At 44.1% G+C, this 16,367-nt stretch overlaps 1 protein-coding gene across 2 annotated transcripts in view; it reads left to right on the forward strand.

The window, feature by feature from the left end:
• The window catches only part of NID1 (nidogen 1), a 91,764-nt gene extending 77,639 nt beyond the window's left edge, over positions 1 to 14,125 (forward strand). For both annotated transcript variants that reach the window (XM_043477035.1, XM_043477034.1), the window contains 6 exons: positions 1,783 to 1,909; positions 7,161 to 7,332; positions 8,519 to 8,676; positions 9,871 to 9,994; positions 11,246 to 11,358; positions 12,328 to 14,125. In XM_043477035.1, the coding sequence (XP_043332970.1) occupies positions 1,783 to 1,909; positions 7,161 to 7,332; positions 8,519 to 8,676; positions 9,871 to 9,994; positions 11,246 to 11,358; positions 12,328 to 12,449 (816 nt within the window). In that variant the 3' untranslated portion in view covers positions 12,450 to 14,125. The remainder of the gene's footprint in view (positions 1 to 1,782; positions 1,910 to 7,160; positions 7,333 to 8,518; positions 8,677 to 9,870; positions 9,995 to 11,245; positions 11,359 to 12,327) is intronic.
• Positions 14,126 to 16,367: the final 2,242 nt, after the last annotated feature.

Raw genomic sequence — 16,367 nt, forward strand, 5'->3', positions numbered from 1 at the left:
CCTCCCGCCTTCAATCTTTCCCAGCATCAGGGTCTTTTCCAAAGAGTCAGTTCTTTGCATCAGATGGCCAAAGTACTGGAGTTTCAGCTTCAGCATCAGTCTTTCCAATGAACACCCAGGACTGATCTTTAAGATGGGCTGGTTGGATCTCCTTGCAGTCCAAGGGACTCTCAAGAGTCTTCTCCAAAACCACAGTTCAAAAGCATCAATTCTTCGGCACTCAGCTTTCATTATAGTCTAACTCTCACATCCATACATGACTACTGAAAAAACCATAGCTTTGACTAGACGGACCTTTGTTAGCATTTTTTCATATGCTTAAGGGCCACTTATATATCTTCTTTGGAAAAATATCTGTTCATATCCTTTGCCCATTTTGTGGTTGGGTTATTTTGTTGTTGTTACTGAACTGTAGGAGTTCTTTATATATTTTATCAACCCCTCATCAGATACATGATTTGCAAATATTTCCTCACCTTCCATGAGTTGGTTAACTTTTCACTTTGTTGAGTGTATCTTTTACTGAACAAAAGTTTTCCATTTTGATAAGATCCAATTTATCTGTCTTTTGCTTTTGATGTCATAACCAAGAAATTATTGTCAAATCCAACATTATGAGGCTTTTAACCATGTTTTCTTCTAAGAGATTTATAGTTTTAATTGTTACATTTGGGTTTCTGATTCATTTTGAGCTTATTTTTGTATATGGTGTAAGGTAAGGGTCTCTGTGTCCTTTATGACCTGACCTCTGAAGGGGAAGTGTTTGCTGATAACTCTAGTTCTCCCCTAAAACATCTTCCTGGTCTTCCACTTCTATGGTGTCCAGGGTCTTTACTTGAAGTTTCCACATACATTTTGGAGTGAGCTTGTAAGTTTCTACTTTAAAAAAAAGGAAGGAATTAAAAGCCTTCTCAGATTTTGATATAGATAGCATTGGATCTTTAATTCTTAATTAGGGAGAATTGACATCTTAGCAGTATTAAATTTCTTGATCCATTAAACTAACATCTCTTCGTTTATTTGCATCTTTAATTTTGCTATGCAATGTTTTATAGTATTCAGTCTAAAATATTTTGGTTTTGTTGCTATTGCAAACATTATCTTAAAATTCTACTTTTTGCTGATATGTGGAAATACAGTTTTCTGTTGATCTTGGATCCTGCAACCTTGCTAGATTCAATTATTAATAAATATTAGTATAGATTCCCTAGGAGTTTCTACGTAAATAATCATATTGTCTTAAAATAGAGTGATTTTACTTCTTCCTTTCCAATATTTATGTGTTTTATTTCTTTTTTATGATCTTCAGTTAAGGTTTCTTAGATAATATACAAAAAGCATTATCCATAAAAGAATAATAAATTGGACTTTACAAAAATTTAAAACTTTTGCTCCCAAAAAACATCATTTAAGAAAATGAAAAAGTGCTATTTGCTGAGAGAAACTGAAGCAGGTTCCCATGACCTTCTCCGGGGGAATTCTGACCCAGGGATCAAACCCATGTCTCTTACGTCTCCTATATTGGCAGATGGGTCCTTTACCGCTAGCGCCTCCTGGGAAGCCCCATAAATATACAGACTTACACACATATGACAACAGATTTTTTATCTGAAGTTTATAAAGAACTCCTGCCACTCAATAATTTAATTTTAAAAAATGAACAAAAGCCTTGAAGACACTTCATTTTGAAAGGTGTCCAAATGCCTGTAAGCACATGAAAGATTCCTCCTATCCTGAGGCACTAGTAGACGGACCACCCTCACCACTGCTCTACACTCCCAGGACAAAGTCATCATTGGACTGGCCTTCGACTGTGTGGACAAGATGGTTTACTGGACCGACATCAGTCAGCCTTCCATCGGGAGAGCCAGTCTGCATGGCGGAGAGCCAACCACCATCATTCGACAAGGTGAGCAAGCATCATTGTTGGTTTTGCTTTTAGTAGCCCACGTGGCTCTTGGGGGAGAGAGCAGAATTGTGCGGTGTATAGTTTCTTGTAGGATATGGTGATCGGAGATGGACTAGGTTCTCGGGCTCAAACATCACCCTTTCTAGCCTTCTCTGAACAGTCCTCCAAGGACTCATCACTAAATCATGAACATCTTAGCTGGGATGTGGTGCTAGAATAAAATTAAAGCAGGGTAAGTGGCCTTGCCTGTCTCTGAAAGCTTATGTAGCCCATTTTAAGGAATAATAAAGGCTAAACTCAACCATCCAGTTGGGATATATGTGTCTCCCTCTGGCTACTGAGCCTAGAGTTGATTCTCAGACTGTCTGCCCCATGGGGTGGTCCATTAGGCAAAAAACAGAAAAATCATAAAGATGGGAGGGTCACAAGCATATTGGCAAATACTGTCCCTGAGAGGTGAGTCTATTCCCAAGACAGTTTTCAAGCTGAAGGGTTATCACTTCAACCTGTAACCTCTTGGTGAGGTGGGTCTCCTCTCTTCCATCTCACCCTCACTGGACCTTACTCAGATTGCCAGAGGAGTACCACATATCAGGCTGAACTTTTACAGACATTTCTGTTTTTGTTGCATCACTAATGATAAACCACATGACAGTTTGGCACAGCCCACCCCTCAACATTTAACCTCAATTCCTTAACTTACAGGTGCCAATTTAAGCCAAGGGCTCTGTTATTTTAATGCCTACATTCAACACATCAAGACTATTTTAAGTGGATATGTTTTATCAAGATTCAAGTCCATTATGACAAAAAGTCCAAGGGCCTGTAAAAATTCTCCTTTACTGAAAAGGTCAAATATTGCACATTGCTAAGTCTGTGGCTTAACCAGCTGCCTTGCAGATATTTTCAATCAAAAGACATTGCCATGCCAGGGATATGTGCTGTGTAAAATCATCTTGTTTTCTCTGCAAAACACTCAAAGTTACAACTTTAAGGACTTCCTGGCTTGGGGGAAAAAGCAAAGATACATCTTTAAAATATTTGAGCCTCTTTGGTATTTCTTTTTACTGATGCTTGGGGCTGAGTGTTATTGTTCAGTTGCCAAGTTGTGTCTGACTCTTTGCAACCCCATGGACTGCAGCATGCCAGGCCTCCCTGTCCCTCACCATCTCCTGGAGTTTACTCAAACTCATGTCCATTGAGTCAGTGATGCCATCCAACCGTCTCATCCTCTGTCGTCCCTTTCTCCTCCTGCCTTCACTCTTTCCCAGCATCAGGGTCTTTTCCAGTGAGTCTGCTTTTAGCATCAAGTGGCTAAAGTTTTGGAGCTTCAGCTTCAGTATCAGTCCTTCCAGTGAATATTCAGGTTGATTTCCTTTAGGATTGGCTGGTTTGATCTCCTTGCAGTCCAAAGGACTCTCAAGAGTCCTCTCCAGCACCACAGTTCAAAAGTGTCAGTTCTTTGGCACTCAGCCTTCTTTATGGTCCAACTCTCACATCTGAACATGACTACTGGAAAAACCAAAGCCTTGACTAGATGAACCTTTGTCGGCAAAGTGATGTCTCTGTTTTTTAATACGCTGTCTAGGTTTGTCATAGCTTTTCTTCCAAGGGCTAAGTGTAGCTTTTCTAATTTAACGTCTCCATAACAACTTTTGATAACGTCAGAAAGGCCCTTGTGCCTGTGGAACAGCCTCTGGGGTATATTTTTCCTTCCTTGGCTCCTTCATAAGAGATAGTATAGCAGGAATTAAGCTGAGGTTGAGTTAAACATGTTGACTATGGACACAGACCTCAAATCCTTTCCTGGAAGCCAATGTGCTATTTAAATAATGTCTGCTAGTTTTTATGGCTTGCTTTAATCAACAGAATGAAGTTTCTAATGAATAGAAGTTTGAAGATGCCTTTTTGCATCTTAATGCTGTTGAAAATGTTGCTATTATCTGTAATTTGACTTCAAAACCCACAGGAAGTGGGGAGTAGGTCATCGTTTGCTATTTCCTGTTGTTTTTGGAACTGATAATGATCCAAGAAAGCTTTAAGACCAGTAAGAAACATTCCAGACAAAAGCCCACTGGGAAAACACAGAATTAAATCAGAATGTGATCTTTGTAGAAGAAAGATCACTAGGAATACATTGTCTTTTTAATTTCAAAAAAGAGAAAGAAACTTCCACTTACATTTTCATCATGGTATATTCCTAGTGAGTGAAAATGGCAGTGGGTATCTTTTCTTTTTCTTCCTATTTTCATAATGTCTGAATCCTGGGTTTCTCTGTTTTTCCTTGAGTTAAAGTCCTAACCAGATATCTTTAATAAGTATCATCATCTGTTTCCTTTTGATATAATCAGTGTGGAATATATTGCCCTGCAGTTTTCCCATCTTGCCCTGACTCACAGGAAAGGATGAGGTTTTCCAGGCCTTTCCTTTGGCTCCTTAGCCCATAAAGAAGTATTTTTCTGGTTGGGGGAGGAGTTCTGGTTGCTCATGGGTTTGACGTCAAGACCAGACTATTTCTAAAGAGACAATTGGCATGGAGTTCCTTCCAGGAACTTGTAAAGATACTCTCGTTAAACAGTCTTCCCTGGTCCCACCATGTCTGAATAGCCTATGCCTCTCAGACAGGATGTACTTGTTCCAAATATACCCCAGAATGATTTCTTCTGATTTTGTCTGAAGGTCGGAAGGAGTCTTTGGAGGTCAGTCTCACCGTCCCTTTCCCTCCAGGGATGTGGGAAATATTTTCAGTTGGTTCAATCGCTCAGTCGTGTCCAACTCTTTGTGAGCCCATGGACTGTAGCACACCAGGCCTCCCTGTCCATCACCAACTCCCAGAGCTTACTCAAACTCATGTCCATTGAGTCAGTGATGCCATCCAACCATCTCATCCTCTGTCATCCCCTTCTCCTCCCACCTTCAATCTTTCTCAGCATCAGGGTCTTTCAAATGAGTCAGTTGTTTGCATCAGGTGACCCAAGTATTAGAGTTTCAGCTTCAGCATCAGTCCTTCCAATGAATATTCTGGACTGATTTCCTTTAGGATGGACCAGTTGGATCTCCTTGCAGTCCAAGGGACTCTCAAGAGTCTTCTCCAACACCACAGTTCAAAAGCATCAATTCTTCGGTGCTCAGCTTTCTTTATAGTCCAACTCTCACATCCATACATGACTACTGGAAAAATCATAGCTTTGACTAGACAGACCTTTGTTGGCAAAGTAATGTCTCTGCTTTTTAGTATGCTGTCTAGGTTGATAATAGCTTTTCTTCCAAGGAGCAAGCATCTTTTAATTTCATGGCTGCAGTCACCATCTGCAGTGATTTTGGAGCCCCCCAAAATAAAGTCTCACTGTTTCCATTGTTTCCCCATCTATTTGCCATGAAGTGATGGGACCAGATGCCATGATCTTCGTTTTCTGAATGTTGAGTTTTGCTGCTGCTAAGTCGCTTCAGTCGTGTCCGACTCTGTGTGACCCCATAGGTGGCAGCCCACCAGGCTCCCCGGTCCCTGGGATTCTCCAGGCAAGAACACTGGAGTGGATTGCCATTTCCTTCTCCAATGCATGAAAGTGAAAACTGAAAGTGAAGTCGCTCAGTCGTGTCTGACTCTTAGCGACCCCATGGACTGCAGCCCACCAGGCTCCTCCATCCATGGGATTTTTCAGGCAAGAGTACTGGAGTGGGGTGCCATTGCCTTCTCCATGTTGAGTTTTAAACCAGCTTTTTCACTCTCTTCTTTCACTTTCATTAAGAGGCTCTTTAGTTCTTCGCTTTCTGCCATAAGAGCGGCGTCATCGGCATATCTGAGGTTATTGCTATTTCTCCCTGCAATCTTGATTCCAGCTTGTGCTTCATCCAGCCCGGCATTTCGCATGATGTACTCTGTATATAATGTAAATAAACGGGGTGACAATATACATCCTTGACATACTCCTTTCCGGATTTGGAACCAGTTTGTTGTACTTTATAAATCTTTGCTTTGGGTTGAAATAATAAAGACCTTGTTGAGAATTAGAAACACTTGTTTCTAACTCTTAATAAGTTTTCTCTGGTGGAAGTCCTTCAAGGGGGCTTAGATGTTTCCATCATTCATAGTCATGATCATCTTAGGAGTTTAGTGAAAGCTGACATGGAGCGGGCTGAGGGTCCGGACTGCTTCTCTATTGATGAAAGAATACAGTGCTGCAGGGATGGTTTCATACCAGGTCCCTGGGGCAGGGTAGCTCCATCCTTGGCTCTTCCCCTTCCTGTTTCCACTTCCAGCCGTACTAAATGACCTTCAGCTCCATAATCAGCAGAGGAGAGAGAGTCCAAGGTGACCCCAGTAAAACCCCGGTAGGGTTTTAGCTTTTAATTTGGTTGTATTTATAGTCAGGAAACCATTGCAATCCTGAACTCCTGGTTAGGTTTGGTGGGTGCTAAAGGCTCCCATTGCAATCAGCTTATACTGCAGCAACCCCTGGCTTGAAAATCAGTTACTTAGAGCCTAGTAAAGAGTTCTGGGGTGTTATTTGCAACACTGATACCCCTTCTTTGTACTCTTAACACTTGTATGAAAGTAATAACAGCTGTGATTTCTTGCATATATTATTTCTTGGAAATGACCTTTTTTCCCCTGTTGATGAATAAGATAAGTCTGTCCCTTCCTCATCTTTAGATCTTCCTGTGCCTCCCCTTTATACAAGAGATAAGCTCTAAGCTTGTTAACACAGGCATCCTAACTTCATCTCTGCCACCCTCCACCCTCGGGCTCTCCAGCCACATAGAATAACATCGTATACTTCAAGCCATATCCATTCTTCCTTTACATCAGTGTGCTGGTCTCACTACCTGGAAAACTTTTACCAGGATCTTTGCCTGAGAAACCCCCGCTGTTCCTGCAGTAGCCAGCCTTATGAGGTATTGCTTCCCCAGGAAGTGTTCCTTGGTCTCCCAGGCTAAGTCCAGCGTTCCTCCTCCGTGCTCCCATAGAACCTGGAACTCAGTCTGAATTGTGATTGGCTGTGGGCTCCTTGAAGGCAGGGCCACAGCTTCAGCATCCTTATGGGTTGGATTCGCAGTATGGTACACAGAATGAGTAGCGGTGTAACATTTGTCACTAAGTGTTATTTATCTTAACAAGCATTTAACACTCCCATTGGTTTTCTCAAAGTGCAAGGGTTGGATGCCAGATGAAATAGCACTGAGTAATCAGAAAAACCTCATCTCACTCGTTTAAAAAAAAAAGTCAACAATGTTCGGTGCTTGCTTCTAGATCTTGGAAGCCCTGAAGGCATTGCTCTTGACCACCTTGGGCGCAACATCTTCTGGACCGATTCTCACCTGGATCGGATAGAAGTTGCAAAGCTAGACGGGACCCAGCGCCGCGTGCTGTTTGAGACTGATTTGGTGAATCCCAGAGGCATCGCAACAGATTCCGTGAGAGGGTGCGTGCATGCTTAGCTGCTTCAGTCATGTCCAACTCTGTGTGACCCTGTAGACTATAGCCCGCCATGCTCCACTGTCCTTGGGATTCTTCAGGCAAGGATACTGGGATGGGTTGCCCTCCTCCAGAGGGTCTTGCCACCAGGGAAGCCCCCGTGAAAGGGTATCTTTGTGTAGATCTCTGTGTGTGTCTATTCTATTTGCATCTGCCCTTGTGCATATTCTGAGTTTGACTGTAACTCCAGCATTGCTCTCCTGAAGTGAATGAGTTTAGGATGAATGAGTCCACAGTTGGTGGCTTATAGATATCTGAGGTGAAGCCAGAACATTTATTATAATCCACCGGAATCATGAACTCAGTACCATGTTCCACTCTCAGATCTTTTACCAAGAGCTTTGTAAGTTGACAGCTCAGAAATTGGGTATTTCCACTTGGATTGAATGTTAATCAAATATTTGAGTTGTATCAACAGCAGAAGAATATCAAGGTAGCATCAATGTCCCCCTGGGGCTCCTTCCTGGGGCCCAACCCAGCATGAACACCTTGGAGGCCCTCCCCAGGGGTTTTGTGAGCACATTTTTTCCCTCACTGCAGGCTCTGAGTCTTGTACCCTAGGCCCGTTGTCTCCCTGATGCTTTGACATGAGGCCACATCTCTTGTTCTGTGGCCATTTGGCTGCCTCTCTAATTTCAGGTGCCTTGACCACTTCTCCTGCCAGCATTGCTTCTGGGCTTCATCCCTTCGGTCTGCTGTGCCTTCCTGTGTGCTGACAGCATATGAGAATCCCCATGTGTTTATGTTAGTTATGGTGCTCTATTTTTTAAAAACAGTTTCATTGAGATATGTCAGTTATATTTCAGGGAAGTGAAGTTGTTAGTAACAGGATTCAAGTGAAAAACTAAATAGAAGGGTCTTTACAAGGGCAGTGTGTCTTGGCACCTCCAGATCCTTTATAGCCATTAATTTTTATTTTATTTTTGAATTTCTTGGTCGCACTGCATGACATGCAGGATCTTAATTCCCTGGTCAGGTATTGAACTCAAGCCCCCTGCAGTGGAAATGCGAAGTTCTAATCCCTGGACCGCCAGGGAATTCCCTATCATAGGTTCTTTTTAAGTGCCTTTAAGTGAACTTTTTCTTATGCATCTTCATTGTTTCTCTTCCCCTCTCACTTCCTTTTCCTCCAGGAATCTTTATTGGGCAGATTGGAACAGAGATAACCCCAAAATTGAAACTTCCTACATGGATGGCACTAACCGGAGGATCCTGGTGCAGGATGACCTGGGCTTGCCCAACGGGCTGACCTTCGACGCCTACTCGTCTCAGCTCTGCTGGGTGGATGCAGGTGACGGAAAGCCCCGGGCCTGGCTCCTGGGTCGGAGCAGGGCTTCGTTTTTTACCAAATAATCATTGTTACCCACTGTACTATCAAGAGTAGCTGTTGTGGGGAATAAGGAATAAGATAATTGCTTTTTTTCTGCACAAACATCAGCTGCATATCTTTGCTCTGAAGCTGTTTCCCTCAGCTTGATGTAGTCCAGGGAGTATTCTCAATCTTTCAGGTCAGGGGTCAGCAAACTACAGCCTTGTGCCAAATGGTTTGGACACCTGTTTCGGTATAATCTGGGAGCTGTAAAAGGTTTTTACATTTTGAAATGTTACATTTTAAAAGCTTATACAAATGCTTGTATAATATCCTTGATTTCATCTCTTGGCCCGCACAACCTAAAATAGTTACTATCTGGCCCTTTAAGAAAAAGTTTGCTGACCCCCAGAGCCTGTCCTTATCCTGGTACCTATTAAGCAATTCGTGACTTACATTTTTGTAGCTCCTGCTTGTCCCCAAGCAGGGCTAAGGCAGGACTTGAAGCCAAGGAAGATAAAGTAAGGCAGCCCCAGTGTGTGCGCTCCTGCCTGGGCAGATTTGGGGTGCCCCTGATGTGGGCCGGATGCTCAGTTGGGAAAGAATGTCAATCATCCATCCAGTCTCTGTTGAGTTCCTCCTTTGTTCTAGACACTGTCAGGTACCACGGGAGATGCAGGAAGTAAGGCATGCACAGTTAAGTGGAAACTCAAGCCTTTACTTGGTCATAATGCAGGCATTGATGCGCGGCTGTGCGTAGCTGCTAGCCCAGTGGGAGCAGCTTAGCAGTTCTGAGGGCTCTGAAAATGGGGGCGGGGGGGAGGGTAGGTCTAGAGAGGCAGGAGGGATTTGAACAGGAGCTGGAAGATGGCATCCTTCTTACTAAGCCCCTGGCTGCTCCAGAAGTGGGTGAAACAGGGTGCTCTTCCTCTGCTCTGGCTCCCTTCTCCCCATCAGAACCAGGTATGGGTACCGGATGGAGGTGGGACTGACCAGTGAGGGGGGGCAAGGGAGGATGAACAGACAACTTCCCAGGTTAGAAGAGCACATCGTGTGTTCTCTCGGGTCTGAGCCTGTAACACTGACTCTCACCCTTGCCCTCCTTGCTTTTGGTTTTGGACACAAAGGGGCCTTTTCTTGTGTGAACAATGGATGACTTGTTCTCACCCCACACAGGCACCCATCGGGCCGAGTGCCTGAAGCCTGGTCAGCCCAACAGACGCACGGTTCTTGAAGGGCTGCAGTATCCTTTTGGGGTTACGAGCTTCGGGAAGAATCTGTACTACACAGACTGGAAGACGTACGTCAGCTGCTGCAGCGCGGGGGCTGGGGGACCTGCCCTGCTGCCCTCTCTGGAGGCCACACCCTTTCCAAGCAGCCTCTTGGCTCCATCTCTTGGCTCTTCCGCCTCCAGAGATGCCCCCTCTGCCTCACCCTCTGGTTGTCAGAGAGGAGGGCGAGGAAGGAGAGGGCCGGACCTTCGGGGAGCAGAGGGTGCCATGTGTCATCTGGATGCTCCAGGATGGGCAGCTTCAAGTCCACAAATGGGGACGTCCTGTGCATGTGCCTTCTCTCCCTAGGAGAGACCATGCCTACTCCATGCCACTATTTTATTATAATTCTTAAACTGCAGTATTCCCAAAGTTCCTTCTTGACCTTTCCTGCAGGAAAGTAGGCTTAAACCAAGCAAGCAGCTGTGGCAGGAGCATCAGTATAGAAAGTGGGTATCCCAGCTTGGAATTTAGAGCCAGAGGGCAGAGCTAGCTGACTTTTGTTCTCTCTTTAAGAAGCTGGAGAATTGCAGGCTTCAGGAAGAGGGAGGGATGGCTAGGAAGTAAGGCCAATGTATCTGTTTTTTGTGTCTGTCTGTGCTCAGTCTTGTCTGACTCTTTGCCACCCCATGGACTGTAGCCCACCAGGCTTCTCTGTCCATGGGATTTCCCTGGCAAGGATACTGGGGTGGGTTACCATTTCCTCCTCCAGGGAATCTTCCCAACCCAGAGATCAAAGCCACATCTCCTGCATGGGCAGGCAGATTCTTGACTGTCTGAGCCACCTGGGAAGCCGTTTATGGCCTCCAATTTATCCCCCAAGGGCTTCCCTGGTGGCTCAGATAGTAAAGAATCCACCTGCAATGCAGGAGACCCAGGTTCAATCCCAGGGTCGGGAAGATCCCCAGGAGAAGGGACTAGCTACCCGTTCCAGTGTTCTTGCCTGGAGAATCCCATGGACAGAGGAGCCTGGCAGCTACAGTCCATGGGGTCACAAAGAGTCAGACAGGATGGAGAGACTAATACTTTCACTTTATCCTCCAAGCGACAAAAGAGGTTGCCCTGTAGAGAAAAGTTCAAGCCATTAGATGTGTTTTTTGTTGTTAGTATATTTTTGGGTTTTGTTTGGCCATACTGCATAGCGTGAGGGACTCTTAGTTCACCCACCAGGGATCAAACCACGCCCCTTGCATTGGAAGTGAAGAGTCCTATCCACTGGACCATCAGGGAAATCCTGCCATTAGATGCGTTTTAACTTTCCATCCTTTGACACTCTGTAGGAATTCTGTGGTCGCTGTAGATCTCGCCATTTCCAAAGAGACGGATTCCTTCCACCCCCACAAGCAGACCCGGCTGTATGGCATCACCTCCGCCCTGTCTCAGTGTCCTGAAGGTAAGTCACCTGTGCTGTAAGTCGTCAGGGGCTGGGCTGGCCCCTGGGGCTCAGAGCCCACACTCTGGCTGCCCCCTGTGTGGCCTCTGCTAGCCCTGATCACAGGGCAGGTGAGACCTAGTCCATTTCATTAAGGGTCTTCATTAGTTAGTAGGTAAACCAGATGAATCAATAGAAAATGTTAGGGAATGAAGTGGATAGTGGATAAAGGTGAGGAAAAGTATTGACTCTTGGAGTGGGTCTAAAAGTATAGTGTCTTCAGGTCCCAAGTAGGAAAAGCAGTGTTAGGATCTCTCCTGCTTTAAAAGTTCATCCATTTGGCCAGACAACAACAACAATAATTGATAGTAATAATAATCGCAAACATGGATGTGATACTTCCTGTGTGCTGGGTACATCCCATGTATTAGAAGTCACTATGTGCTTTGTATCCACTGGTTCACTCAATCCTCAAGAAAGCCCTGAGGTAGGTGCTATTATTTTGCACACTTTATAAATGAGGATACTGAAACCACTTGCCCAGAGTCACACGGTCACTTCCGGTGCTCATGGCAGCAGACATGGGGGTAGGTTAGGCACCTGGCTGCAAAGTCTATGCTATGCTGCCTCCTTCCTGACTTCCCTCCTGCCCCCTAGTCAAGCGGCCAAGCTGGATAGAAAGCACATTCTGCTTTAAAATTCCAACTCCATGCTATGACCAGAGCTGAAAAACCTCCCCTGAGCTTTGCTAATAGCTTTGATGGTAAATCCGCATATCCCCCAGATCAGGAATCAAGGTTTTGGCACATTTGGCAAATCCTCAATGATGAGGAAACAGCCAGGAGATAAGCTGAGTTAAATTTTCTATACAAATTCCTTGTTCTCCAGGACCCCCCGTAAGCTTGGCCTCCCAGAGACCAAAAAGCGGGCCAGTGTGGAGGTCACTGTCTTACCTGATTGAACCACTGAGCTTGCCTCTGCCTTTTCCAGGTCACAACTACTGCTCAGTGAACAATGGCGGCTGCACGCACCTCTGCCTGGCCACCCCAGGAAGCAGGACCTGCCGTTGCCCTGACAACACCCTGGGAGTTGACTGTATCGAGCAGAAATGAAGAGTTCCTCGTGTGCTCTCCAAAGTATTTCACAGCAGCACCCTTCTTGAAAGGGTCCAGACTGAAAACTGTCTGACCTGGTGGCTGAATGGCCACCAGGCCCAGGTCCAACCCAGCCTGAGCCCCAACAGCATTGCCCTCACTGTTCCCCAAAACACATGCCCTCAGCTTCTGGAATGCGAAAGCCTCTACTCCTACGCAAAGAAAGTCTCCCTGATCCCAGCCCTCGGACTGGCTTATACAGCCCTGAGTGAGGATTATATGCCCCGTCCTGGTGCTGGAAACTGGCCCCAACCTTCATGCCCCCATGGTGAGCAGAGCTTCCCCAGGCCTGAGCTGCCCCACTTCCTGTGGCCTTACGAGCTCAGCCTCACTTTGAGACACCCATCGTTCCTTCAGCTGCTGGACACAACAAGGCTGTGAGCGAAGGAGGGAGTTTGCTCTCCCACAGTTTTTCTTGGTGCTCTGATTTCCCTCTTTATACTCCTAGCATTTAACCCCTGAGTTCTACATCACCTGCATCCTGCGCAAGGCAGGAAGTGAGCAAGCCCTGCCTTTTGGCCAAAACTCACCCTGTCCAAAAGATATATGGGTATTTGGTGGATGATACTGAGCAGCCTCTCCCAGATAAGTTACTGGCATTTCTGCAGTAGTTGTTGGTAGTCAAAGGCTTAAATCAAGAGTGTCCAGAGAAATTCAAGGTGCAGAGTCAGATATTTGAGGATGGGGATTTTATTGATGTGCCTTAAATTATACCAAAGATTACCAAAGTATTCCTTTTTATCCAAAGCACTTGGATCGTAGCATCTGGTTCTTGGGGCAGCACAGCCCCACTGCTGCCACCTGTGTCCAGCCTCCACATGGAGACCCATCTGAGATACAGGCTGGGGCTGGTACCAGTGACCCCCTGTAGTCCCTCACATCTGCCCTCCACCCACGAGAGCCAATCTACAATCAGCCACGAGCTCTGTGCTCCTTTGTTTATCCTCCATCCATGGCCCTTGCTCGCTGTATTCTCATCCAAAGACACAATCCAGGAAGGCCAAACTGAATGTTAGTCCTCCAGACACTTTGTTGCTCCTTGGTGTAATTAAAAGGACCATTACCACATTTCACATTTATGTTTCTAGAGCTTGTGTAGAAAACATTTCCTGACCATATATAGCTAGTGTTACTTTTTTTTGGAGGGGTGGTCACTGCTTCCCAAAGTCCTAAAAGAATAGAAATTTTGAATTGAAAGCTAAGGATAAGGAATTTGAGTCGGTGAAGATTGGGTTAAGGGAAGTGAGACGACTCAGTGAAAAGTATCACAAAGAGATTGACCAAGAGCAGGAATGAAAAACCCAAGAGGAAGGATAAAGGAGAAGATTTAACAATAGCAATAAGAAAAGCTTTTAAATAATGCCAAAGAAAAAATGGTATGTTCTTTGCCAGAGGACACTTCTACACTTAACGACATGGAAGAATTTCCCTGTTTTTCTTCTTAAGGAAGATATCCCTCTTCTAATCTGCAAACCTCAGTACCCTGAACTCCCCGCTACACACACCTCTTTTCTGCAGCACATAGGAGCCTGAATGGAAAGACCCTTTCCTTGAATAACTGAAGTTTGTTTTGAGAAGCAACTATATTCCCAAGAATCACAAGGTTTGGGGAACACATGAGTCTTTTTTATAGCCCAACCACATAAATTAGTTTAACTTTCCTTTTCTATTTATCATTCCATATCCAATCCTCTATATCAAATGTTTTTGTCATGATTTTTGTATAATGTTTATAACTATTTTATTCATTTTGCTAGATTCATTCTAAAATATTTTTAAATGGTAAATTTGTAAACTGTGGAAACCATTGAAGGTGCTTATTAACTGTTCCCCAGATTTGTACAAGTATTGGATAACTCCTTGAGTTTACAGCTGTATAAATTTTAGTGCAGAAAATAAACTTTTTTTGTTAAAAAAGTCTTCTTTTATCTTGTTTGAATGAAGATACTTAATCTCAGGAGGCAGATTCACAATGGAAAGACAGTCATTTAATAATCTGCAAAACCTATTTAGCCCCTAGTGTTATAAGGGATGGTTTTTTTCCCCCAAGTGAGTCTGCAAACTTAGGGGCTGATAATTGACTTTAAAATAATTCTATCATGGACTTCACCCTTTTAAACATTGTTTTCATTTTTTATAAAAATTTTAGCTATAGGCAATAGCATTTCCTGGTTCAGTTCTGAAGATGAACTGTGTTTCCCTGCCCCCCCCGCCCCACCCTTTTCATATCCAGAAAGAACAAAGATATCTTCCTGGCATTGGCCTTGGAGTGAGACCCCCCTGGTCTGTTCTCAACTGCCACCAAAGGGTAGTTCCACCTATGTTGGCCCCTGAGGGGGATGAGAATGGGCCTTTGACTTGGACGGAGTGAAGGGGGCTCAGAAATGGCAGGAATGAGGTTGCAATCATTGTAAAGAAGGGACCTGGTGCGTCAGGGCCTGCCTATAAAACGGCACCACCAATGGAATCAGTTATTAATACATCCTGCCGATGTGGACTTACTGATGGATAACTTATATTAGGGCTAAATATTAATACCAGTGTTTTATTCTGGTCATAAAATCTAGATACATTAAAGTGATGTCAGGGAAGATGGTGCAATATAGGAAGCTTTAGGAATCCACCCCTCTATCAAAACAGTGGTTGAACTGGCAGGAGCCATCTGAATAAACTACTTTAGAACTTTGTGTCTAGTAGAATGCTTGCAGCACCCAGGAGAGAGTTTGATGAAGAGACTGCTAAGTTTCAGCTTCCCCTTAATAGTGGCAGCCATCCCCTTTCCCCAGCCCCAAGACGCTCAGCTATGGGGACAGTAGCCCATGTTCCTAGTGCAGTTCACTAGGACCAGGTTGAGAGATAAGAACCAGCATTGCTCTCCAGAAATCAGATTTGTGGGTTCTGACTTCTGCTGTTAATTGTTTGGGGGCCAGCATAGAGGAAAAATCTTCCTGACATTGAATTTGGCAATAATTCCTTGTATATGACACCAAAAGTACAACCAACAAAAGAAAAAGACAGATACAAACTAATTGCCGGAGTGGGTGTGGAGAAAAGGGAGCCCTCCTATACTGTTGGTGGGAATATAATTTGGTACAACCATTATGGAGAACACTGTAGAGGTTCCTTAAAAAAAAAAGTTGCCATATGATCCAACAAACCCACTCCTGGGCACATGTCCAGAGAACACCATAATTCAAAAAGATACATGCACCTCAGTGTTGACTGCAGCCCTATTAACAATAGCCAAGACATGGAAACAACCAAAAGGTCTGTTCCCTGAGGCATGGGTACAGAAGATGTACGTTGGAATATTATGTAGCCATAAAATGAATGAAATAAGGCTGTTTGCAGCATTATTTATTATCTAGGTCCATGGGGACCTAGAAACTGTCATACTGAGTGAAGTAAATCAGAGAGCAATACCATATGATATCACTTACATGTGCACTCAAAAAATGGTACAAATGAACTTATTTCCAGAACAGAAGTAGTTACAGATGTAGAAAACACAGAACAAATTTATGGTTATCAGGGGGGAGGTGGAGGGATCAGTTGGAAGATTAGAATAAACATATACACACTACTATATACAAAATGGATAACTAATTAGCACCTACTGTATAGCACAGGGAACTCTACTCAACACCCTATAATGACCTACATGGGAAAAGAGTCTAAAAAAAGACTGGATACATGTATACATATAACTGTTTCACTTTGCTATACAGCAGAAAGTGACACGACATTGGAAACCAACTACACCCCAATAAAAAAATTTTTTTTAAAGAAAAATTGGTCTTCATCAAAATTAAAAACTTTTGTGCATCAAAGGATACTCTCAAGAGAGTGAAATGACAACCAACCCATGAAAGAGTA

This window comes from Cervus canadensis, chromosome 8 (assembly GCF_019320065.1).
Source record: "Cervus canadensis isolate Bull #8, Minnesota chromosome 8, ASM1932006v1, whole genome shotgun sequence".
Classification (NCBI taxonomy): Eukaryota; Metazoa; Chordata; class Mammalia; order Artiodactyla; family Cervidae; genus Cervus; species Cervus canadensis.